This window comes from Blennius ocellaris (assembly GCF_963422515.1).
Source record: "Blennius ocellaris genome assembly, chromosome: 17".
NCBI classification, from domain to species: domain Eukaryota; kingdom Metazoa; phylum Chordata; class Actinopteri; order Blenniiformes; family Blenniidae; genus Blennius; species Blennius ocellaris.
In genome coordinates, this window is record NC_137666.1 from 6655913 (window position 1) to 6682791 (window position 26879).

The 26879-nt window shown below is 39.9% G+C and overlaps 1 protein-coding gene across 1 annotated transcript in view; it reads left to right on the plus strand.

The window, feature by feature from the left end:
- The window catches only part of sntg2 (syntrophin, gamma 2), a gene marked incomplete at both ends in the record, with an annotated part of 90522 nt that overhangs the window by 27467 nt on the left and 36176 nt on the right, over positions 1-26879 (plus strand). Inside the window, 5 exons of the mRNA XM_080513381.1 lie at positions 414-457; positions 1833-1874; positions 2790-2877; positions 6709-6797; positions 17627-17751. Of these exons, the coding sequence (XP_080369507.1) occupies positions 414-457; positions 1833-1874; positions 2790-2877; positions 6709-6797; positions 17627-17751 (388 nt within the window). The remainder of the gene's footprint in view (positions 1-413; positions 458-1832; positions 1875-2789; positions 2878-6708; positions 6798-17626; positions 17752-26879) is intronic.

A 26879-nucleotide genomic window follows, 5' to 3' on the forward strand; every position in this document is an offset into this window, starting at 1 on the left:
GGGTTAAATAATGAGTGCTGATGACCTCCTCGTATCTTGCTTTGATTCTATCAGCGCATCATAGAAGTGAATCACATCCTCGTAATTTGCCTTTTTGGCCTCGACCCTCTTAGTTTTTCTTTTAAGAATCACGGTGTCATTTTCCCTGAGGACACGGAGTGGCTCTTCCTAAGAGCCTTGCAAGTCTTTCCACAACAGAGGCTCCATTGTTTCCCTCAGCGAATGAGTTTATATCCTGATTAGCTTCAGATTTCATGCTTTCTTGTGTTCTCTCTCCGAGCTGTGGGATATAGCCCAAGATTAGTCAGACAGAGACACCGATTGCTATTTCCATCACATTACCATGTATGAAATGAGCAATTATTTAGTAATGTTTTCATTAACCTCTGACATTTGACAATGGACGCCTGCAGCCGATCAGACGGGGAAGCTGTTCGTCGGAGATGCCGTGTTGCAGGTCAGTGCAGCCTCTTCTTTTTTTCTTTTTTTTTGATTGGAGGTTGGTTCAGGTCACTGCTGAGAGTGGTGATTTGTTGCATCTCAATTTCACCCATCTTTTATTTTGACAGCGTAATTAATTTGAGGAAATGAGAACAGAATATTTAGTTCTTCATGAGCTTTTCATCCCATAAGCCATTTAATTTCATCGTGTGTGTTTTTTTTTTTTGACAAGACGCCACTGTGGTCAGATGTATTACTACTGAACATCTGTAATTAAACCAAACAAACACATCCTGATCACAGTGTCTATGATGCCTTATTAAAAAGGCTATCAAAGAACAATGTTACTGAGAACAGTTGTCAAAAATGTCTGGTCTTCTGTAATTACATTCATTTAATCTTTGAAAAAGTTAATTTGAGTGCGTCTGGCAGGTTTATTGGATTTGCAGTTTATCAGGACTCTCCGAAAGATCCAGCAGACAGTGGAGCCATATTACCATTCATATTGGAAGTCATTATGAATTGGATTATGAATAGAATTGCTGTTGCTCCCACCTTTGGATCACCTCTGTTTCATATTTATTTGCAATGACTTATTTGAACTGTCACACTGCAGAATATTGCCTGTATTTACATTTTTTGAAGCCCTGGCAGGAAAGGCAGAAAATTAGAAGCTGGTAGGGGAAAAAATTGAGAAGAGGGGGGAAAAAGGAGCAGGGGCATATTTGCAAAATATACTTTACTTATTCATTTATTTTTCTTACTGGAGTGCATTTTAAATCCATTATTTTCTGAACGCTAAATAACCTTTGACTTCCCATATATGAAATTTTAGCAATGCATGTCTACTATTTAAAAATCCAGATGGACTGCGTAAATGATTCTGCTCTCACCCACCTAATCTGAGAGACTCATAATTATGCAGCTGTGTTTCAGCATAGATAATTTAGCACTGCTCTGTTGTTTTGTGTCATTTGTAAAATATGTCTTTATGCGTTTTTCCTGTTTTGTTTCTTTTTCTGTGTGGGTTTGTCTCTCTTGATTTGTGGCTAGTTTATCTATCTAGTTTTGCTGTTGATATTTAATAGCCTTTTTTCTTTTTTTGGAATTTCTTTTCCTTGATAATGTTGTCTTATTGTCTCCTGATTCTTTGGGGTTGTGTTGTATTTTTATACACTTTATGGTCTTTTCTTTGGTCTCTTTGTAGCAATTGTCTATATGTGATTTTCATTTCTTGTGTTTTGCCTCTCTATAAATGCATTTTAAATATCTTTCATTGTAATTGTATGTGTCTTTGTGTCTTCACAATGAGAACTCCACCAAGCAAGCTGCATGATTGCACTGCCTTGACTGTATATTCATGCTGTTTCACTCTCTGTTGGTTTCTTTAGGTTAATGGCATAAATGTAGAACGCTGTACTCATGAAGAAGTTGTGAGTATATTTGTAATTAACTTTTATGGATGGCTAATATCACACTGCACCCATCTGCCCATTACTCCTCCATCCTTCTACAAGGTTTAATATCAAAACAGAGACGTGTCTCAACAATCCCCGCTGTCAACTCGACAGAAGGCTGCTTGCCTTTTTGCTTGATATTGCTGGAAATTAAAAACTGACAGCGAGTAGATGAGTATCAAAAGCTGCTCTGAAAAGGATTATGCTACTGTTTAGTTGTCTTTGTGTTATTTATTTATTTTTTGCTCTACTTTGCTTCGATCTTTCCCCATTTAGTGTTTCCCTTTATTGTTATCCAATTTCCCCACATGTCTCACACACTCTGGCACACATTTCTCCTTGTGTGTTCGCAGCTGCTCTCCGGTTTTACATCCAGAGCTGGAGAGGTTCGAGACATATCTGGTGTGCAAAATGTGCATTAAGGAATAAGCAGATTAGGGAATGACCTTGGACTCGCTTGTTCTTCAGCGTCCCACTTCGAAAACGTGCAAAATGTCTCGAAATTTCTTGCTTCCTACTGACGCAAATGCCTTTATCCCTGCATCTTTCGGGACAGTTTTTCTATCACTCACACATCAGCTAATCATGCATTCAGCACCTAATTACCTGGTGGTGTCAGCCGTCACTTTGCCCGTCAGGAGAGAAGCACCGGCCTTCAACTTGTGCCTTTTGATGACTGAAGCGAAACCACTTCAGTCAGTCAGGATATAAGTCGTGATTAAATATTCTTCGCTCATCTCGTGTTGCATTTAGTTGTGCTCAGGCTGTGTACAGCTTCGCACGAGTGCATCTTGTTCCATTCATACAAGATTATATTCCATTTTGCTGCATCACTCATAATCCCTCCCTCGCTGTCTCTTGCCCTCATCTCTCTCTCTCATCCTCTGCCAGGTTCACCTGCTCCGTACTGCTGGAGATGAGGTCACAATCACTGTCCGCTACCTGCGCGAAGTCCCATCATTTCTCAAACTGCCTCTAGGTGAGCGTCCACAACAAAACCTAATTTCACTGAGCACTCGTTCTGAACTACATTTACAGAAGAATATCTTTTCTTTTTTTCCCTCAACTAAACACTTCAAAGCAGCTCAATAGATGAGTGCTTATTTCAGAGTAATAAATTGTCACGCTCAGTGGCCCAAGGCGAACAGTAATGTCAGAAACACCCCGAGCTGCACTTACCTTCAGTAACTTGACGAGATGAAAACGAAGACAGTAAAACCAGCCTTGTGGAGCCGGTGAAAGGTGAGGAATGAAGAATGGGGTGGGAAAGTGATTGCAAGCAGCTAAATTAAAACACGAAGCAGTTTTTAAACGCTAAAGGAAAACTCGAACGTCTGGCAATTTTTGTGTGCAGTATTTTATACTGAGTGGGACGCCTTTGTCTTTTCTGTGTCAAGTGGAGGAGTGATAAAGCACAGGAGGTGATTGCCTAAATTGGCTCCAGAAACCACATGACTCATAAAGTATAATTAAACAAGACACTGTTACAGAAATATCTTCATGTTGTCATCTTTTGGGGAATTTGTGGTACCTTAAGTGTTCCAACCTACCATGGAATGCCCTATGATATAATTCTTTACTGACTTAAGTATATTGCGCAATACCAGTCAAGACAATTCATTCAATGGGTTCACTTCGGTTCAGTTATTTTTGTTTTTCTTAATTTTTTTTGGGTTCAAATAGTTAACACTGTGTTATATGAAAATAAAATATGTAGCAGATTTGCCTCATGTTCTCGGTTTCCTAACAAGCCTCTGGAGTTGATTTTCTTTGGCCAGTTGAATCGTGTTTGGTATTATTCACATCCGAATTCTGTTGTGCTTTGCTTGAAACATTGGGTTGCCTCTAGTTAAATGGTTAGATTTTAATTGGAATGCAAATGACTGATATTTTGAGCAAGTTGATGCCTCAGAAGCTGAGGAAAAGAGGATTTGAGCGAGTTTGACAAGGACCAGATTGTGATGGCTCGATGGTCAGAGTATCTCCAAAACTGCAGTCCTTTTATTGCTTCCTGTCTACACTTCCATCAAAAATGGGCCTCAAAAAACAGAGTAATAGGTTGTCAAGGCTCATTTATATTATGCACTTACAAGAAGCATGTGACCATTAGCACTAGATTTTTTTTTTTTTTTAACAATAGAAGAATGTGTCCTAGTCTGAATTGGGTTTTCTTTTGCAACACATGAATAGTTAAGTGCATTTGGTATTGTTCAGGCAGTCTGGTGAAAGCAGTGTGCTGCTTTGGGCAATGTTCTACTGGGGAATGTTTTGTCTGGATATTACTTTCACATGCATCTAAGCATTATTGCATACCATATACAACATTTAATGGAAACTCAGTTTGATAACGAACACTTGCCACCAAGCAAAAAAGTTCTTCGTTTCTTGCTTCTATTTTGCATGTTGTTGTTATGTTATTTGTTGTAGGACAGTGTAGATTTGGACAAATCTGTTGCAGTCAGTTAAGTCAACATGAATCTCCCAGCTGTGGTAGCCAGTTGTTGTTGTTTTTTTTTAATCCTCATTAAAGTCCTCAACAATGTAATGGTTCCAGTGTCTCTGAATGGTTTTCTGTATTAAGTACATAGTGCCACCCCTCGTGATTGATGATGGCCTTCCGAATTTGGCAGGATGTTTGTTCCTCATATACTGTATGTCTCCTCCTCATCAGCATGTTTTGCTGACAGATATGAGGCTTTATTGATCATCTCCTCTAACTCTCAACAAGTAAATGCTGTTTAAGCAAATAATATAAGGTGTGGTTTGAACCCTCGCACATTACACGCATTGCACACTTTTCTTCTTTCAAGTAGTCACCTTGCGTAATGGTGAGCTGCTCCCAAGGGCCATACTAATCGAGGAACACTGTCAAGAATTCCTTTTCTTCAAACATGTCTCATCATTTATGGCATGCACTTCATGTTTTCCACTGTGATTAATCAATTACCACTTAGGTTCACCCCTGGCAAAGAGAAAGTTCAAGCCATCTTGGCAAGTTGTTCAGTATTGAGAGGCTTGTAATAGTGTCGCAGCGCGTGTCTTGTGTTTTGACGATTAGATGTAATCATTAAATTCAATCTCATCCAGAAGGCTGCATCAGTTCTCACGAGTCTGTTATTGAAGGTCGAGTTTGAAATTGGGTCTTTTTTTTTTTTTTTTTTTATACCTATGTCTGTTTTTCACACCTCATTCAGATGAAATTTAGTAGACTAGGAAAGACCACAGGTGCTCGCTGACCAAGATGGGCACAAATACACGTTTGCTTTCTTTAAGACGAGTGCACACAGTTGATGTTGAGGTTGCCATGAGCTTGTAAAGCTGTTATATACAGGGCTATCTCCTCCTTGCTGTATTGCAACAACTACTTTGCTCTACACATGTAAGTCTGCAGGAATGGGATGCGTCTTCTCCTGACATGCCTACAATCTAGTGGATAGTGTCAGTTGGATTATGTTAATTTTGTCGTTCTGACTACGTACGCCGAAACATGTCGGCAAGGTAAAAACGATTACCTGTATTTAGCTATCGTTTAAATAAGAATTCAAACATGCGTAGTGGATCGTGTTGTTAAGTAGGTTCTTGTTTTCCTGTTTGTCTGCTGGGCATCTTTTAATGGTTTTAATACATATATAACAGGGACAGCCACAGGTCATAGAGCTCCATTATTTTGTTCTGAAACTTGAATTTCCAGAGTCAGTTCCAACTGACAAGTCCTTTTGAATGAGAGGGTGGCATTCTTTACATTTTTAACAAATTAACATAAGTGCTCTGCAACTGTATCTGTGAGGCTTTTCCACTCTAAAGTTACCTGGACTCATTTCTTCCCCAGTGATGTATATCACAAAACGCTGGACTGGAGATTAGTGGTTTCTGAAAAGCATACCATACTTGTATGGATGTTGACTGTACGCCGACATCCTGCATTCCGTCTCTCACCATTGGCTGCCTGCCCTGAGTCCCTGAACTTCTTGATTGCATCTCATGGCTAACAGAGCTCACACATCCTCCCGGTGTTCAGTTGAAACAAACAGCCATGCAGCACAGCCACCAGTGATTGTTTTGTGAATAAGCCGGAAGAAAAAAGTAATTAACCTCATGTATTACAAATTCTTTAGCTTCACCAGCCGATATGATTATCGTTTTGTACAGTTTACTCAATTATAAAAAGACCGGAAATGTAAAAAAAAAAAAATAAATTATAAGATTGGACCTGTATTAATCACTTTTGTTTATGTCATTAAACAACCACATTCAAAACAAGTGCTGTTTGAAAACCAGGGCTTACATCCTATGTTCAACTTAGCATTCACAGGAAGGCATCAGTGCAGAGATGCTAAGGATTTGCTGTGGGCTGTTTGGCTTCCCGTTCTGTGGTTGTGGTGCCTGAGAGCGAGAATGTTCAAGATGCACTCCGTCTAAGCCTTCTTTTGTTGAACCTTGGCACAAATGCCGCGAGAGGCCAAGAGCTGTATGTCACATTGGAGCTGATTTTGACCGAATCAGAAAGCAGTTTCTTCATCATCAAGCTAAAACCACGTGAAACCAACGGCATCCGTTCCCCTTGGATTCTGTCAACGAGGCAGGCCGTGCGGCACAAAGGCAGGGCAACAAGATAAAGTCCATAATGACCGCTCAAATTTAAAACAATGAAGCATGTCTTGCTGTTTGAGGGTTTTTTTGTGTGCCTATGTGAAGGAATAAAATAGTTATAGACACGACTTGAGTTGGACTAAATGTTTAACAGCGATGCTTCACAAGCTCTTTTATAAAGAACATGAATCATTCTCCTTTATTTCCCCCCCTCTTTTAGGTTCTCCAGGGCCGGATCACAGACGAGTATCTTCTCCTCTCTTCGACAGTGGCTTACATTTAAATGGGAACGGAAATGGAAACAACGCAGTAAGAAACAGTTTTTGATTTTTGCATTATATATTGATCAAATCACATTTGATGAGTCTTCTGATACATTTCATGCTTTTTAAGTTGGCTCTTGTCTCATCCATTTTTGCGTTCAATTCAAATTAAGTGAGACGTTCAAAACGCAACACAAGCTGAGGATGCGTCTGCAGCTTTATCTGAGGGGCTCATTACCTGAAACCATTATTTTCCACGTGTTTTTTATTTAATGAAAGGTAAATGATACTGGCAGCCCTTTTGCTTTGTGTCAGTCCTGCTTTTCATCAGCATAATGAGTGACTTTATGTGAGTAGAAATACAGATAGGGCAGCTCATAATTGGACACGTCTGTTTTATCAGTCCCATTGAAATGGGGTGGGAGTAGCAGCTTCACGATGGGCCCAATAGCCTGTTAGCAAAAAGATGACTATTGTAGCCCTCTAATTGTAGCTGTATCTTAAAATTGCCCTCTTGGTATCCGCCACATAATTGAATAGTTTTATTTGATTCATTGGCACTTACATGACTTATTTACTTTGAAAACATAGTGAGTTATTATGCATTGTGTTATGTTATACATTGAGTACATGATTAGGCATGATGTGTTGACTCGGCATGTTTAGGTAGTTGTGGTCAAAACTCCTCATAATGGTGTGTGTTCCAGATTTGATTGACTTTTCGAGCCAATGGTGCCCCCCACCTCCCCCGCTGGTGTTGTTGCAGATTAGACACAAATATATAAAAGTAATGCATTTATGTGCAAAAACCCATGTATATTTTGATTGGATGCAAAGTGAGCACATCTAATAGAAGGTGTCAGTGAGTGCAGGAGGCATTAGAAGGCCTTTTTTTTTTGGTTTGTTTTAAAGAAATGGAAAGCCTTTCACTCACTTTCAGATGAAGAACTCTTTACACTAAAATTTTTTTTAACTATATATAAAACCGTAGCAGAAAACATGGTGACTTCAACCCGTATTCTGGGTGAAAGCCTCTGCTTTGGTCGCAGCCTGCACCTTCACACGGGTGGTCTTGCTTTCGTTCTCGCTCCCTCTCGTTCTCTCTCGCTCAAAATTGAACAGTGGTCACTCCGTTGGGCTGACAACATTCAAATCGACTGGTTCAATTAAACATACCTTAGTTCAATTGTACTTCAACATGCTCAATCGATACTGGTTGAACATTCACTTCAGTGAGAATCCATTAGAACAACTATATTCATATTGATCCAAGGGAAGCGACATGTGGTTTCACTGCTCTGCTAATCGCGTTTTATATCCTATTGTGTTCAGCCAAACTCATACTCGATCTACCTGTACAGTTGCAGCTCAACGTCATTCTTCAAACCAAGCAAACGCTCATCTGATTGTATTGTTCAGCTAAATCGTTACATGTTTTGATGGATGTCTACATGAGAGTAAATCAATAAACTCTTTCTGGACAATGTTGTCAAAGAAAAGACACGGATTAAAATTTTGGGGGTCAAACACCTGACTGGTGAAAGAGTTTTAACGAGCTTTGCTTTTAGATGCGTAGCAATGCCATCATTTTCCTTTTAGCTAAGTTTTTACTAAAACACCAGGGCCAGAAACGATCAGAAGACACAGAATTTGTTGATTTTTCATGCAATGTGGGTCTTCTCGCCAACTCAGCAGGGTGGACCGTTAACTGCACAGCAGCAGCATCACTGTCAGCCGTAGCTTAGTTCTGCCTCTCTTTGTGGAGGGCGGCTCATACAAATCCACTTTGACTTTGACATGCTATTAAATGTGAGGTAATCCACAACGTCCTCTATGAACGTGTCCTCGGCTGGTGTTTAACTGTCCAAACTGTGGGTCCTGACCCCGCTCGCTCGGCTCTGCCGTTTTTGGCCTCCTGGTAATTGGAGCAAAATTGAGCTTGTGTCAGCCAAATTCTCTCTGTTTGTCAACTCTTCACTGATGTCAGGTCAGAATCGACTCAAACCAGATCCCCATATGGGTGAAAACTAATACATTCAGGAAATGGCAAGAATACCAAAATTAATGGCCAATTTGAAGTAGTCCAGTCAAAATGTTTTCAAGCTGTCTTTTCCCATATTAACAGTTCTGAAATGTTTACATTTCTCATGTCAGAGTTGTTACGGTTAATTAGAACTACATACACTGCAGGAGGAGTAAAACTCTTTCTTGTTATACACCTAACTATCTCAGTTGGTTGTTGTTAACTGAAGTAGAAGAAACTCTCATCCCAACAAATGTAACAACTGTCACACACTTGAGAGAACCCTGTGGCTAACATTAGCTGACCTGTGGTTAATGTTAAGGTTTCATGTACTTTCTTTTGAAACTTTTACCCACTGAGAAGTCGCGTCGGCTGTAAGTTTTCTAGTCAAAGGTTAATTTCAGGCCAATCGGCTGTGCTGAGAGAAAGTCGGTGTTAATCTCAGTGGCACTGTTTACTGGTACCAGAGAGTAAGGATCTGTTTACACAAGACTCAGTCCTACACATTATGTGCAGTAATGTGTCATGAAGGAGAACATTACCATAATTACATCACGTTGCCTTTGAGATTCAGCGATACATTAAAATGGTTTGTCAGTATGTTATTAGTAGTTCCTTTTGTCTTACATGAGTGTTGGAGCGCTGCTGTCTTTCCTTATATTGCTAATGGAGCTTTTGCAAAAGTTGTCACCATTTCCATTTTAATAAATGTCTTAACTGGAGGTTAAGCACCACAATAATCTCAACAACATGAAATATGTCTTGCTAAGTAACATTATAATGTTCTCCTATATCCACATGTTGTGTTTTATTGGCAACCTAAAAAGACCCTCATAAGACTGGTCTGCTTGTTGGGAGTTCACGTAAGCTGTTTTGCTTCCTCTCGTAGTTATTAATTCATAAAAGGATTCTTTTTTAAAAAATCTGCTAACCTCCAGATAATGGAGCATCTCCCTCTAACTATCTGAACAAACTAAGCAAAGAAATGCAAAGCACTTTAAGTAACTAGTTATGTTTTAGTGATTTGTAAAGGAAATATTCTTTAGAGAACGTAAAGGTAATGACTGCTTCTATTATGTTGTGGACTTTTCTTGTCTTTTCAAGGATGCATCTAACGGCACAGACAGTACAAAGCTTCCTTTGTAAGCAGGTATACGACACACGTTCTCTGTGCTTGTTAGATGTGCATGGAGGGACAGCATTGCACCAACATAATAAGTCCCTCTAATATAACAGCAGGCAGTGAAGTGTATAAATGCCAACGCTTCCTTTTCAGCTCAGGTTTTGCTCTCAATCACAAATGAAATTTTGTTTTGTTTTTTGTACCAAAATGAAAAGTGACGGTTCCTGGCGCACTTGTTCTCGGCAGCAGCTGCAGTGTAGGATCTCTGACATAACTGCCTGGTTGATCTCCTGTGTAAAAGCTCAATTGATGACTGAGGTTGTAAAAGGTGGAGAGGGTCAAAAGGAAGCACAAGTGGTCAGAATCATTCATTTTGGTCGATGACATCCTGAAAGCTGTTATTGGATGCTTGAGTGGGCTTGATCTTGTCGTGATGATGCCCGTGATTACAGAGTCTACTGCTGGGATGATAGGTGGGAGTAGTTTCGCTGTAGAAGCGGCTGATTTCACAGAAGGATATTTCGGTCTCACAAGAGCTCAGTGTGATACAGTCACTTCATCATTCTTATCAATGATTCGAGCTTGCACAAACATATGGCGCTGTGCTGCTCTCCTTATTGAGGAAACGGTGTGTAGCGCTGGTTGCACCGACGATGCTCTCATTTTGAAAAATATTGTAATTGTAGAAATGTTTCTACCCCAATATTTCACAGCTAGTATTTCACAGTTTTTATGACTGAAATTTTAATACTACAATCTACAATGATGACAGCCTTAGTTGAAACTGCTGTGTGCGGTTTGACATTTCACATGAATTATTCAGAGAAAGCATGACAGACAGCAGGTGGCCACTTTAACCTTTCACACATAATCCACAATTCAAGTCTTTCCATTGAAGTTCTTTGCGGGCTCTGGAGAAAACATACGGGCTCACAGGCTCTTTACACGGGTTGCACTTTTTTTCACTTCCCACCATGTGCAGAGTTCAACTGAGGTACACCAGAGACACTGACGTACGCCTTCCCGGGCAAAAAAAAAAAAAAAAAATTCCTATTATCATGCAACATAGCTTAGACGATTCTGGCAGGGATCTTTACATTTAATTCCCTGCTTGAATTCTTAGTGGTTGACATACACAATTAGCCAGCCAGATCCTTTTACCCCACAAATACGAGTTAAGGGATGAAATGGCACAAGCGAGAAGATTCTGTTCTCTGGAGGCTTTTCGGTCATGTCAAGGGAGATTCTTCTCGCCTCACAAATAAGAACTATTATGCGAGTGGTTGTTTTCCTTCTTGGAGTAATTGCTTGTTGTTCAGAGTTATTTTTCAGTGTAGTAAAGGCATCATTTCACCCTGATGTTCAGAATGTAATAACAGGACGCCTCAAGATAGAGATTTGAAGAAAAGTAGGGCAACTCGTAAGTTTATTTTTCTTTCTCAAAAAGAAAGCAAAAGTGGATGTTTCATGTTATTCAGTGCCTTAATGTCATATGTCTGCATCGGATAGATGGATTCAATCTGAAGTATGCTGATTTTTGACTTCTGATGACCTCCACAGCTTTTGCATTCTTCATGCAATAAATAAAGTCAAGTCCGGTCCATGCTAATGTTGTCAAACTAAAGCGGTTTTCTTTCGAGCAGCTCCTCAGCGGAGGCAAGGAATGCAATAAAACACAATTAAATTCGGGAGTCTATTCATTGATTCAAATATTAAAGTTGGAGTTGTGTGCCCTTCATGTGGCTAGGATTAAGACTGATGGGACAACTGTTAAGGAAGGCTACAGAAAGACAAAAATCGATATGCTTCCTTTAAGAAAAAAAAAAAATCATCATATAACCAATTACCGAGCATGTCCTTGAGCTGCTGGAGCAAACCAGTGTAATCACACTCAGTCACAGGGGGAAAGGTACCAGCTCAGACAACATGCCTCCCATACAACCACATCAGAGATACCCCACTGTGGCCGTTCACATGGCCTCACTTCTCTTTTCTTTAGTTATTCTTGTCTAGTTAGCAGCATAGTATGATAAACCATTTAAAAGTATTTGTTTAAACCACAAATGGAGCCAAAAGGAAAGTCACTCGAGGACTCAATTATTGAGTGGACTCCATTAATGCTAGTTTTGTTATTAATTCTTACTTTTTACTCCCTGGCTCATACTTTGTCTTTATGCTTCTGTGATTTTTGTAACACCTCACTGTTTTATTTATGAGTTTTGTTAAAATATAGCCATTGGGAGAATTTCTATCTGCATTTGGTGAAGCGGAATGATGTTGAGTACCCAGTAGTTTGGGATGGTGACTCTGTAATTTAAAACAATCCTCCCGTAGTTCAAATGTTCACTTTCTGGCTAACAAGGAGCCTCGGAGGCATTTAGAGACTGAAATGTGTTTTGAAGATATTGTGCTTGAGCTGCATTGCCAGACCTCTGATGTGCCAGCTCTTTTCAAATCACCTTCCCCGAGTCCCGTTGCAGGCCAAGAGCCAAGGCCGAGCATGATGACCGCCACCAAAGAGCAAAGCAGGCTGAGGCGTTCTGATAGCACTTAATGAGCAATGTCACCTGCATTCTCGGCTCTCAATTACTCTTTCAGAAGGCCAAATGTTACCATAAAATGTAATATCTTAGCCCACGCACATTCCAAAGCATCAGCAGGAGAAATGTTTTTGATACGAGTTCTTTGGACATGAGGGAAGACTTCTCTCCACACTGGCTGTTTTCATTAATGCTCAGGGAGAGGTGGTGGAGAGAATAACAGAGTGCAATTTCTCCACTGACAGCAGACCCAATAAACCTGAATGCAGCACAGCCACCAGGGGCACAGAGGGGTGCACCGTGTCAGGCCCCCTCTTGACAGAAAAGTCATTGCCTTTTTTTGAAGTTGATATCGCCTGATACTTGTACATTAAACCGCTCGGCTTCCCGGGGGATGTCCAAACTTGCTCTGGAGATGAAGCAAAATTAGACAAATTCAGAGGATTGTTGCTGTTATTGAAGCTGTAAATGAGTGTATATTATCACGAAAGAAATTTGCAAATTGGTGACCTCAGAATTCCTTGTTGATCCTCCACATCTAAAACAAGTCGGTGGAATTCCATCCAACTTTTAGACGTCTTGACGTTCACCCGACAGCTAAGTGATAGTCTTTTAACACATGAACTCTGTAGCATTATTGTAACTGGATCAACAAATATTTTAGTGCAAAATCAATGGCTACTAGAAGATAAATTGTACTGATGTAGTGCTTGCTGCTATACAGTTATGGAGTGAATAAAACGCTCACTTCACAGCAAGAATGTCCCCAGTTCTGGGTCAGTCTTTTGGGGCGGGAGGGTCCAGTATGTGCTCTGCTGTTGCACGTGATGAGCTGGGATTGTGCAACTACCTACTGATTATTGGGGGTGAAAAGTAGTATGGAGATGGGTGGAGAGGTTGCGTCCAGTTACAAAAACTTTGTGATTGCGTTAGTTGGTCAGTGAACCGTCTTTGCTCAGGTGAAATAGCGGAGTCATACGTGCTCGGGTTGGGTTCTGTTCAGTTATTTACTTTATCCAGAGGATAAATGTCACTAACCTTCAAGATCCTTTGGCATACCATCTCGTGCTCTCATGAAGATGATTTTATTTCCTTACCAGCTGTTGTTGAAAGCCTTGCTGCTTTTGGCTTGTCTGTTCATTCCTTTCCTGTCAGAGTAATATCTGTGGACGGCCTTGAGACAATCTTTTCCAATATAGCTTCCTACGCTTTTTCATTTTTAACAAAGGTTAAAAGTAATTTTTGGCACGTTTGTTTTGCTTTTTGTCAATGCAGTATTTGACATCTTTGTTTTTTTGGAGAACATATTATGGATGACATATGCATGGTTTGATTGCCTTTGTCATTTTTTAAAGTGGCTGTGATCTCCCTAACAAAGATATTGAGCTACAGCTTGCAAATTAAATATGATTAAATAGAAGTACGCGTTTGTGCCATTGTAGTGTTTTGAGGAAAACCAGAGATGTTTATGCAAGTTATTTACTGTAGACATCTGAACAATTTTGCAGTAACTTTCTATTTGTCAAAACATGCAGTGGTAATAAAGATAATAGAAACATTTCAAAATCTCTTTTCTGCATCAACTGGTCAATAAATGCTTTTTATATAAGAGCTTCTTTTTCATTCCTGTCTCTAACCGTCTGTCAATCTCACACACGCACTCTTCATCTATGAGAAATTTAGACTCATACTTTTACCTATGACACTTATGTTTGGGTTGTGTGAAGAAGAACCCAGATCATGTGATGTGACTGTGTGCTAGATAAGCACACATTTAGCTTCAAACGCAATGGGTCACAGAGGAAAAAATTGCATTGAGTTAGGCCAGGCAATCGAAATGCTACTTATCTCTACACCCACCCCCACATACCCAGCTAATTGACTTGATCCATTCTCTGGCACCACCGTGAAATGGACAGTTATAACTTTAAGTCTTTAACTTTTGCGAAACATTTTGATTGATTGCAGGGAAATCTTCATGAACACAGACCTCCATGTCTGCCTCAGGAGGTTCTGTAATAAGTTTGCTGATTTGTGCCCCACATTGGAATCCATAATCCAGTGTGCAGCGTTTTGTACAGCGACATTAGAGTTTAGCTGAGAGCGAAGCTGCGCCTGAGGACTGCCTGAGCACTCACGCAATTTAGAAACATCCTCTCGTGCAGGGAATTTGAATTGACTGAACTTTGAAGCTTTTGTCTTCGGCTGCATTTCAAACAATTACTCTCAGTTCATGTCATCTCCTGAAACATCGGTATCCATGAAGGAGGGGCTGACTTGTGTCGGGAACGGCACGGTGGCTTTAGTTCCTGTTTCCTCGGCTCCACAGTGGAAGCAGGTGCTTTGTCAGTGTAATCCACTCTGACAGCTCGATAGTTTCCCGTTTCCTGCCACCTCACCTACTCTGTGCAGCACTCCACTTGAGTGTTAAGTCAAATAATTTTGTTCCAGGCTGACATAATTGGAGCGAAAGAAAGTAATTTCTTTAGAAATAGAGTAATTGCTTTCAGGGGCCTGCATGCTGACATTGTAGCATAGCGATGACTTGCGACTCATTTTGCCAAGGTTGGCAGTTTTCCTCCGCTGCTCATCCCTGACTACCATCCAGCCAGCGGCTATCCAGCATGTGGAACTCCAGGGAAGGCAGGTGACTTGGTTCTTGTGTCGTAGAAACACATTTTCATTCGCCCCGCGCATAATGACAAAGAGGCTTCCATCAGATTATTCGAGGGAGTTTTTTGGGGGGGATTTTGTGCTGATGGATAATCTGCAGCTGCAGAAGTGATTCTTTGTTTGATGTTCACTCGGCTTCACTTGTGATCATCCTTAAGCTTGTAACCGGTTAGATAATGTGTAATGCATCTGTTCTTTATTATGCCTGGCATGATTTGCATTTCAATGTGGAGCTCTCGAAGCTTTTGTCAACACATTGTGCTTTAGGACCTTGAGAACAGCACTTTTTGATGTGGAGCGCGAGGCTCACAGGGGGCGTCATTAGATGTTCAAACACTTTTCAGATGCTTTCGAAATAGGTTCGAATCAGGTGGTTTTTGCTGCATTTCTGACTTTGATACCAAGAGCATCTTCAAAGTTTGTTGAATTCGTGTGCGTATGTGAGTGAGCTTTACTTATATAATATAACACAGCGGTTTCAATGTAGTCACATATCGATCGAGATGACTCTCCATCTATCGATTGGTTAACTTTTTTTGCCGGCAGACATGTATACTCATTGTCTGTGCAAAGGTGGTCAATGTATGTGAAATGCTTGGTTTAGAAGACTGCCCATTTTACTGTCTTATCCACAGCTTCAAAAGTAGTAGTTCCTCGTGGGTTTTTTTCTCCCTCTGCCACTGCTGACATTTCTTTGCTATGCTTAAATTGTGTAGATATTTTGGTCCGGGTTATCATCTGTCCAATTACACATTACTTGTGCTGGCTTTTATTACACTTTGAGTGCACTTAAGTGAAACTTGGAGAAAACCCGAGGAGCAGGAAGAATCTAGTGAAGCTATTATTGACAGATTGTCGCACCGAACGGTTGCACATAAATGAGGCAAATACCATAAATAAAATATTTGGTTTCCCTTCCCAAGGGACAGTGGTAGGAGAAGCACAGCCTCAGTCCTATTGGCTCACATGCAGGTTAGGAAACTGCTGCTGTACCATGTTGTACACCAAAACAACTTCATAAGACAGTTCACACAAATCTTAATTTGCAGGAAGAATCTAAACATTTGAAATTCCCATTAGCCTGTGAAGCATTAACTGTGCTTCCCGTGTTCTTCAAACTTAATTTCCCTACATAACACGATTATACATATGATGTATAAATCACATCAGGGACAAACTTGCAAATTAAAACCAAAACATACAATTACGCCGCCAAAGCTCTGATAGCCAAGCATTAGATATGGTCTCTCTCAAATGACTTACTGTAATGTTTTGTTGATTTGTAGAATACTTTCAAGGCAGGACCTACATAAAGAATAATTGAGAGCAACTTATTGACTCAGTTGGGAATGTCATAAAAGGTGATCTCAAAAGTCAAGAACAATGAAATAGCTTAGTTATCAACATGTTTAATACTGCTATTGGGGTGGAATTAGTCACTCAGCTGCACTATAACAAAAGACCCAAACAATCATCGGCACAGCGTGATGAGTAATAATAATAATATTTACTTGGTTCAGGACTTTGGAGCTTTGTTTATTGAGGTGTGATACCCTGAGTTCAGATATTTATTTTTCAAGGTAGGCTCAGCCAGGCAACAACAACAACACCACACACCTACTGGAAAAGTAACCAACAAAAAAATGGTTAATTTCAAACATCTACTGTTGCTTCAAAGTCATACAAACTTTGGAAATGAGAATAATCCCCCTGCAGGAAACTGCAAACACAGAAGAAGCATTCAGCTCTGGGTGAAATGCGCAGTGATGAGAAGAAGAACCTGATTGTACGGAGTTTCACTTCATGATGGACATCAACCAGAAAAGACTGTGTAACATGGATGCACATATTGATTATTGTTAGGCCAGCTATCACATTTCTGCTCTGCATGTACAAAATATTTCTTTTGTAATAATGACCTTCATACCTGGGGTATTTTTAAAAACAACTAGCCAAGAATGATGACTTGATTGGCGAACATATGGATACCAGTTCAGGCCAACTATTTCATTTAATTGTTCATATGTTGATTACAGTCTTAAAGACCATAATAATTGCTGTATTCAGAACTCTAAACCTCAATTAAAAAAAAAAAAATCTTTCATATTTTTCTTCTTGTTTTCAAACCTATGTTGACCGTGGGCACACTTGTCTAGTGTTTGCTATAGAAGTCATGCAAGTGAAATAAAGTGTTTTTGTTGAGTTTAAGATGTTGAAACCAATTGTGCTCCTGCATCTCTTTGATGAGATGATTGGATGCATGAGAAGAAAATGGATTCTGCTGTTTGTAAAGGACTTCTATGACCAGCTGGAGTCTGCACAGAAGCAACAGGGATATTTTCAAAGTTTCCAAAGCTCCAAGTCTGGAGTCTATGTTGGTATGAGTTATTGTGGTCTTACCATGGAGTTGAGAAAATCAACCAGCCGGAGAGAGACAGAGACTCTTTGAGCATTTTAATGATATAAGTGTCGCGTGGAACGGGACGCTCATTGCATTGTTCATGTATTCCACGCAGGCTCCATCACCCCCTTCGCCCTCCGCTAATGAACCAAAGTATGAGAAGCGCTGGCTGGATGCTGTCTGCCTGCCCCTGTTGATGGCCAGAGTCTCCCGATACAAAGCTGGCACAGATAAATTAAGGTAAGGGTAATCCAGCATGATATAATTCACCTCGAAGGTGCACAGTTCACTGAGCACAGTTGTTGGCTTAGCAAGCACTTTTCATTTAGGCAGCAGGATGTTAATGCCAATATCTATGCACAGGCATAAACGGCTTTAAAGGTCACAGCAGCCACGAGGCTGTGGCTTAAAGTGTGACTGCGAGAACGCTGGTCCATGTTACGCGTTTGAGTTCTATGCCTGGTCTTTAGCCATTGATTTTGTCAGATGCTGTGAATCCACCATTGTTGGTCTCAAGATGACTTTCAGCCACCGTTTTTCATACGAGAGGCACATTTTTGACATTATCCATTTATGAAAGTCGCAAGGTTACATATACAGGCTGGTGACAAATCAACCCTTTGCGTTGCATTCTGCAGCTCTCGTAAAGCTGACTGGGGCAATGAATAGCAGACTTTCAAAAGAGTTTTGCTTGTTTATGGTTAAGATAACAGAGGTGAAAAGGACTCGGAAGGTTCACAATTTTCCACATCTATTCACTGTGAGATCAAAAGTTCATTCCTGTCATCATTGTGAAAAGAATGACCCAAGGAGTCCGTTTAATAGAACCATTAGAGTTGGCAAGGTTCCCCAAAACAGAATAATGTGAATGAACTTGGTTCTTCTTTACAAAGAGAAAACATTAATCGCTCTGCGTACCACCACCTTCACAAATCTTAACATGTATTTAGTAACCACATTAGCTGTGGACAGTTCACAATAGAAACATATTTACTCCTGATATGAGGATTATTTTGCTAACCGCAGCCATTATAAAGCAGCAACATGAATGTATGTTAACAAGGTGACAGACCCCAATATTGCTCATCGATACAACAAGCAAGACCATTATAAACTGCTATTTTGCATCCATTACAAGAGTACCGGTAATACTTATTTAAATTATGACTATCACATTTTTTTTGGTTTTTTAGATAATATATAGTAATATTAATTTGATTTTCAGCTACCATTAAAAAGACTTTCCTCCACATTCGACTTGAAGGAGTGTGCTAGATTTCAAGTTTCCAAAAGATTAGAGGAATAACCTGTAGCAACGTCAACCACTGCTACACTGAACACTCTTGTATACTAATAACATACATATTTATTCAAGGAAGTTTTTGTTGAGTTTTGAGTTTTGCTTGTCATTTATTTCAATTGGTCCCAGTTGAACTGTATCTCGAGTATACGACTGTTATTTTCGACCCAGATTTAAATGTGAAGTTTTATATATCTCTGCAAATGAACCATTTCTGTATATGTTGACCATTTAGTGAAATGTCTAAAGTTAATTTGTTTGAAAATGAAACTCTTTAAGCAGGACAACAAATCAAAGATACGGATTGTTAAAAGCAGTGAGTCCTGACCTACATCCAACAGCAAACCTCTCCTGGAGTTTTTAAAACAGCAGCACTGTATGAATATAGTTCTATTCTGGATAAGACTGCTCCCATCTGATTAGAATGGTTTTATCGTCAAAGAAACATCACTCAGAATAACTTAATATTGATTAGCAGTTACCCTTTGCTCTAAATGGACCCAAAGTATGCCTGCAAAAAAAAAAAAAGAAAAAAAATCCCCCACAGAACTACCAGGTCACCTAAGTATATATGAGTCATGCTCTGAGGAGCACACTGTACTCTCAAATGTGCTGTCATATTAATGATTAGATTTATCAGTGCTGCATTGCTGACAGTCTGATCATGTACTGCATTGATGTTTTCTGTCCCCCGAGGCTGAGATGCGCGTCTGATTTTCATTCCATATTACACTAAGGCAATGTGTGGAATGTGATGTATAGAGCCTGTCGGTTTTTAAATGTGCGGTGTCAATTAAATTTTTCCAACCACACTCATTGATGATTTTCCCGTGGATCTAAACCAAGACGTCATTGAATATCTTTATTGAAACACGATCCAGATTACAGATCTGTGAGACAAAAGCACCTTGCTTCTGGTGCCACAATGATAAACACCCTGTTGTACCATACAGGAGTATACCAGTTGGGCCTTTCCATTCATCTGTTCGGGCTTGTAAACGTACAAGACAAAATTATTGAATCGGTTCTTTTGGGATATGGCCATTTTTTATTTAATTTCTAACAGAAATTAAATAAAAGAATAAATCATTTTGATTATTATATCTTGAGCAAAGGTGTCCATTCCCAGTCCTTGGACCTAAAGATCTGTTCCAAGTTGTTTCATGGTATAATAAAATAACAGGATTGGACAACCCAGTGTAGAAATTTGATGGTTTGACTCTAACAGTTTTTCTGCTCCATCACATTGATGCAGTGCAAAGTGTCACCACACCCAGACCTGAATATACAAACAAGCTTTATTGAAATGTATTGAAAATGGGATTTTGCAAGGGCTTTCTTCAAAATTAGCCTGGAATCACAGTTTTGATATTCAATATTTTGGAGAGGTTATTGTGAATAAAAGCACTAATCAGGCAGAAATGTGCCCAGAAGTGCAGCTGCACAATGGGGTTAAAATAAGTAAATAATAAAAGTTTGGCACCACGAGGTTAAGTGCTTGCTCGGACGCTCTAAATATATTTCAGTTTTATTTATTTTTTGACTTGCAGGGAGCTTAATGAAACCTCAATCTTGTTTCCTTTTATTCAGGTAGAAAATAATTCACCTTACCCAGCTCTCCTTATCATTTCCTACACTCATGCTTTAGTTTTTAATACAAGTCTCTGCCTCTTCAGGGTGTGTTGAGCAGAAGTGTGTCCAAAAAATGCCGGTACTTGAAGATAAATAAATGGTGGAGGCCTGCTCTGCACAGTTAATTAAAAATGTTTATTAAAGTCGTTTATTGGACCCTGCTTTGGGTGTCATCCAATTTAAAGCACAATGCAGCTGCCACTAATAGAAGACCTATAGAAATGCTACACTATGTTACTGAAGGCTTTCTCAGGTTAAAGGTGGTCCTCAATCCACACTTCAGTGAAAGTTGAGCATGACCGATTGTCAAATGCACTTTTTTTCCCTCCACATTAGGTCAGGGCAGCTTCCTTGTGGTGGTGCAGATGGAAATACAGAACTGAGTTTAATACTTGTGTAACAGTCAGTTCAGATGGGGATTAAATTATTACCACCTTTTTTTAAATTGTATATATTTTTTCAAATAAAGTTGCATTGAATTGACAGATGCACATTGATACATGATCATCAATAGAATTTTCCTCATCTATTTTGGATTTTATCATGGCGCAGACCCGGGAATCCAATTCTTATATACTGGGTACAATTAAAGGTTCTTCAGGCTGGATTTCACATCGAATCCACAAGCCAGTTATTCTTTTATTTGCCTCGTTGAACCATTCCCTTTGGTGTGTACATAGGAGTTGTAACAGTTTTGTTTTTTTTGCTCTATTACTGAATTTAAATTCACTTGTTTTAATAAATAAATAAAACCAGTCTGAGAACAAGGTCACATGGAGAGCTGACAGAGAGCAGGCTCTGTTTTTTGTTTTTTTTCCTCCCTCATTTTTCCACCAAGACGGAGTGTCAGAGTTGCTCCTCACTCCGACAGTGAGGTTTTCTCTGCCTTTTGTTGAAGCTGTCAGAACAGATACATTTCAAAGTGAAGAAAACCTTGCAAATTAACAAGGCTTTGGACACCCTGCTGTATGATACTGGATAGCTTTCTTCTCCAAAGGAAAGTAGGTATTTGCATTAACTATTAGCATCCATCACTTATTTTATATATATGATGGAAGTCATATTGATATTCCAGAAAGTTGTTCTTGTGCATTTATTCAGAAATGGGACAACTTCATTGCTGACCGACCAACTAAATAACATCATGATTTACTTTGAGCGAGATGTTTTCCTATGGTTTCGTGGTTGTTTTTTTTTTATTACAAAATATCGAGAATAAATACATTGAATATGGCACTCATTACAAGAGACAGTATTGGATAGATGTTGCTGGGAACTGTTGTGATGATAGTGTGTTTGAGTGTAAAGATGCTTTTGAACTCATACCGGCTGTCAAAGAGTCGAGGCAAGGCAAATTAATTTATAGAGCACCATTCAAACACAGGGAAAGTCACAGTGCTTTACAAAGAAAGTAAAGAAATCCAGAAAAGCTTTACAAAGAAACATGATAATAAAATAAATACATTAAAGCTTTAAAAGAACTGAAAGAAATACAGTAAAACTAGTAATGAAGAATTTTAATCTCCAGATCTTTAGGTATTTTACTGTTCCACACAACCGCTGACCATATGGTCAACTTTGGGACCATGAAGATCCTTCATTCAATTTCAAGGCACCGGTGTGCAGTTTGTCTTTATGATTAGTAATTCTGCACTTTTGTCATAAAATCACCTTGGTTAACCAGCAATAATTTACTGAATGTAGAGGGGGGGAAAAAAATAAAAGCAAGCTGTTTGTCAAAGCACAGTCGATGTGTTTTTCCTGCACTGTGAAGCTGAAGCCTCCTCCGTCTCGCCTTCTCAGCACTACCTTGTCTTTGTAACTTGAGGTACGTTTCGCTCACAGAGGGAACTTTTCTTGAAAAGTAGATTTCGTGCTCAAGGAGTGCGACGAGTGGAGGCACAGATGTGAAGATGTGTAGTTTTGTCCTGCTGGAAGGTTCATGCCAACATCTCCTGATGATCTAAACCCAGACGTTGCATGCCGACTGTTCATCCTCCCCTGATACAAGCATTGGATAGTGTGCATGGGATTCCTATTTCAGGCACAAACTCTGAAGTCCTGAGGGATTGAAGCCACTCGTGTAAGCATCGCCTCATTCCACTGAACCATCCCTTGAAAAGAATCATTATTTTATTGAGAGTTCATGCTTTTAGGCATTTTCTGTGTGACTCTCTTTAAATGCCTCCAACCATGCTCCAATCATCCAGAGTTTGTACTTCTTTGCCTGAAGCAGTGAGGTTGTTGACAAAGCGGACCGAGAAGTGGTTACAAGGCATTACGTCAGCTATGCGGTTGAGGTGTTTGTTGTCTTCACAGTAAAACTACCCTTTGGAAAGTACTTGTCTTTTTCTGTTTCGGACTCGAACAATATGTCAGCGACTGCGTCGCGTTCCCAGAGGCTGAACACGCCGCTCTTGAATCCGAAGCATCTGGGTGGACACAAGTCCCTGGAAAGCCTGCAGAATGAAGGGCACGTAGCACAAAGTCTGAGGTGGCCAAGGAATGAGCAGCTGTTAAAGGTGGAGTGGTCAATGCTTGGCTGCAGTTCAAGCGTCTCTGTAGAACACTTCAAATCCCTGAAAAAGACGTCACATGCAGAAGCCGCTGTTCGATTCAGCTCGCTACCTCTCTCATGCAAATCAATAAGCCTGAGGAGTCGCAGGTCATCGCCAGTTTATGCAATGACTCCAAACCCCAGTGTGAAAATGATGACCCATCCATGCTCTCTCTTCTTATGTTTGCTGAAAGAAAGTGAGACACTTGCCTGTGACAGTCCATGGGAGGTGACGCAGGGATGGAAATGCATCAAATGTTAGTCGTTTGCGCTTCATTCACAAAAATCTCTTCTCAATATTGCCCAAATGGTGACCACAAAACATTTTTCTCTACCACCGCGCTTTATTTCAGGCAACATTCAAGCTGTAAATTATGCCTACAATAAAAAAAGAAATCACTGTTGTAAGGCTGCAGAAATAACTTTTCTACAGTTTCTGTTTGAAATATGATACTATACATTGCAATGAATCCGTTTTTAATTATGATTAAGGCTCTAGTGCTGCATTTCACCTTTCAAATACTTTGATTATAAGACTTTAAAAATACACAATATTGTCAACCTTAATACACTAGCTGCAATGTATAAGGCACATAATTATAATCTTCCACCGTATATCCAAAATATGTTTGAACATAGTCGATATAGCGTCGGGGGTAGTGGGATTTTTGTCAAATATAAGGCAAGAACGAATAAAAAATGAAGATGCGTTTCCGTAAAAAGTGTTAGTTTAGTTAGTTTAGTTGATGGAATAACCTGGATGATGATTTAAAAAAAAATCAACCCTTCTGAAAACATTTAAGAGGCAGTTTAATTCCACTATTTTTGAAAAATTTCGAGCTCAGGAATCACAAAAGTGAAATCTGCTGCATTCCCTTAAAGGACAGTTTAAAAGTTGTTGTTTATTTCAGTAATGGCAGAGAAAAGCAAGTCATCTCTGAAAAGGACATCAGTCATTTTGTATTCTGTTTTTAAAATTAATCATTTCGGTTTTGCTGCTTTAATTGTAGAAGCTTTACTTGTATTAAGTACAGGGTTAGGCCGAATAAGTTTAACTTCAGCCGAAAACCTTCGGTCACAAATTATAAGAAGGAGGTTGTTGCATTGAAAAAAAACTGTTGAATTATGAATGCCTTATGATCTATGAGCTGATTTATCCACCATCTATATGAAAGAATAGGGTAAACTCCAGTTATATCACCAGACTATCAGAGGGTAAACATAGAGGTAATTTAGTGCTGGCCATTACTCAAACATGCATGTTGCTGGATTGTTTAAAAAAAACAACAAAAAAAACTCTTTCTGCACAGGGAGCACATGCCTGGAATCATTGTGAAGCAAGAATACTAACCACTATCAGCATGCCACCACTTATTAAATTAAAAAGGCGAATCCTAGTGTATTTTTTTTCCTCAATCACTTCCCCTCAAGCTTAGCTAAACTGATTTCTAAAGGTTAACAGCGTCTCCATTTCGCAAGTCAGTGACTAGGCTTCAAAATGCTTGGATTGTACAGTGAGAAATGTACTTTATGAAAAGGATTGCACCTTTTATTAAAGGACATGATGTGATGCTGCACTTCCATGGCTCACTCCCAGTCTTCCCCCCCTGCTGTTTTTGATCACTGTCACGAATGTAAAGTTGAACTCTCGTCTACGCATTTCTCGGCAGGAAAAATGGAAAAATCAAAAGCAAACACATTTCTCTCATTCATTATGCTGAAAACGAAATGCCCCAAAGGTTACCCGTTTCTCTGCCTCACTAATCAGCAGGCGCGGCACATCCCCCCCCCCCCCCCCCCAGTGCCACTCGCACGATACTGAAACTAATAGCTAGATCGCCGGAGACTAAAAAACATTTCCCTCCATATATTCTTCATGTATTATCCGGCGTGTTGTCGGGGCGATACGTCCATGCTCTGTCGTGGTAGATTTATTACTGCCTAGTCAGCAGGCGAGGCACAATTTGTTCCACGGGGAACGGCGCAGACATGAGAGTGAGAGAATAACACTTATTTAAAATCCAGACTCCGGCTGAGTATTTCTGTCCCACTCTCTTTAAGGTGCTTTGACTGCTTCTCCTGACGATGGTTTCCAAGCCGGAATGTTTCTGTGATTAATCTCTGCATTTAGAGCTCTTCACTCCTCGGACTGTCGTCGTTTTTTTTCCACGTTTGCCCGTCCATTGCCACAAAGTCTCATTGGTTTTACGTTCATTAAGAGTGATGCAGCGGGTGATTTTTGTGCAGGTGATGTCATGGCAATAATCTCTTGATTTCTCTCTGCAACGCTTCCTAAAAGATGAGAGATTCGGGCACTGCTGGTCTGAAAGTCGAGGGAAATGCGACCATCCATTAGTGTTCCTCTATAGTTACACACGTCTCTGTATGCGCTAATTTAGGATGAGTGCATGGGCACAGAAATTAATTTGCACCCTTGTTAAATGGGAAAAAGGACATTTTAGTCCAGACAGATCACCCCTGGAGAGTCACTGGGTCAGTACACAGGCACCGGAACATAAGATTTTAACAAGCCTGCTGCAGATACAGTGTGAAAATCATGCTCACCAGAGGATTTGTTAGGAATGCTGACTTTGTAACATCCAACCTCGAGAAGCTGCTGGCGAAGAAAAGCTGTTTGGTTCGAGTAGTTGTCTTCGAGGATTTCCTTCCTCATGCCTTGCTATTATCACGTACACCTCCACAACATCTTGCTACTGCAGCCTTTAAACATTTTCTCACTAATCTTGCACGTTCTCCTCTTGGATGATCGGGAGCCTTCTTGAAAGTCAGACACGGCCACTTCCATTTTTAGCGCGTTTTTCTTGACGACCGTCTCCGAGGCTATAAGTGTCAGCAGCGTGCAAATGTGCTGAAATTAAATGTCCCAAAGTGTCACATTCGGCTGATGGGTGCGATCCCTTGCAGATGACCCTCATCAACACCCCATCGACACAGAAACTTAATTTTTGTTTATGACGCAGGGCACTTAACCCAAGTGCGCCCTGTGGGGAGATGACTGATCAGAGAGCCGTGGTCAAATATGCAATAACTGTAAAAATGCCCGTTTCTTCTTGTAAATGTCTTATGATGGGTAGCTTTCTCAACCTCAAGTTCATAATAGGAATACGTTTCGTTTTGAGGTCTTATTTATTGCAGCTTCTCTCACTTGAACTCCTCATTTCATAGCAAGTTATCTAGTTTTTCATGTCGTTGGCACTCTCACTTTACAGCCAAAATGCCCCTGATTCAAGTCCAGAATGATTTTATTGCACAGTCAAAAGCTATCCATATCATGTCAACTTAGAAGTTACTGCAGTTGTATGTATGGTTGTTTATCTGTGTCAGATAAACGTGGATAAATTAGAAAATTAAATAAATGAACTCACAGGAGAATCTCTTCCATTCATCCAACACTGAGGCGATTATATAGCTGCTTCAAGTAGCAAGCATGTACTTCTTATTTTTTAATGTTTCATTTATTTCCCATTTGTGGGCGATGAGAATGGCTTGGACATTTAAAATCCCCCAAAGCAAGAATGAACAGTAACTTCACACTGATATTAAACTGTTTATGTATTAAACAGTGTCTCATAGTTTTGGTGCATACCTTTCTTTAAAAATGCAATGTTATTGTATTTTATTTGGACCTTAACGTATCTATTCGGAGAGCCCACATCACCCCTGTCCTATCCTCCCTTCAACAGCTCTCGGTTACTTTTCGTATTCATTTTAAAATACTAGTGCCAACTATTCAAGCATTGCCCGGTCAAACACCTTTTTACCTCCTTCACCTGTATGCCCCAAATAGAGCATTCAGGTCTGGCTAACCAATGCTGCTTGAGGTTCCACAGGCCAAGCTTGGAACTCGTGGTGTTTCAA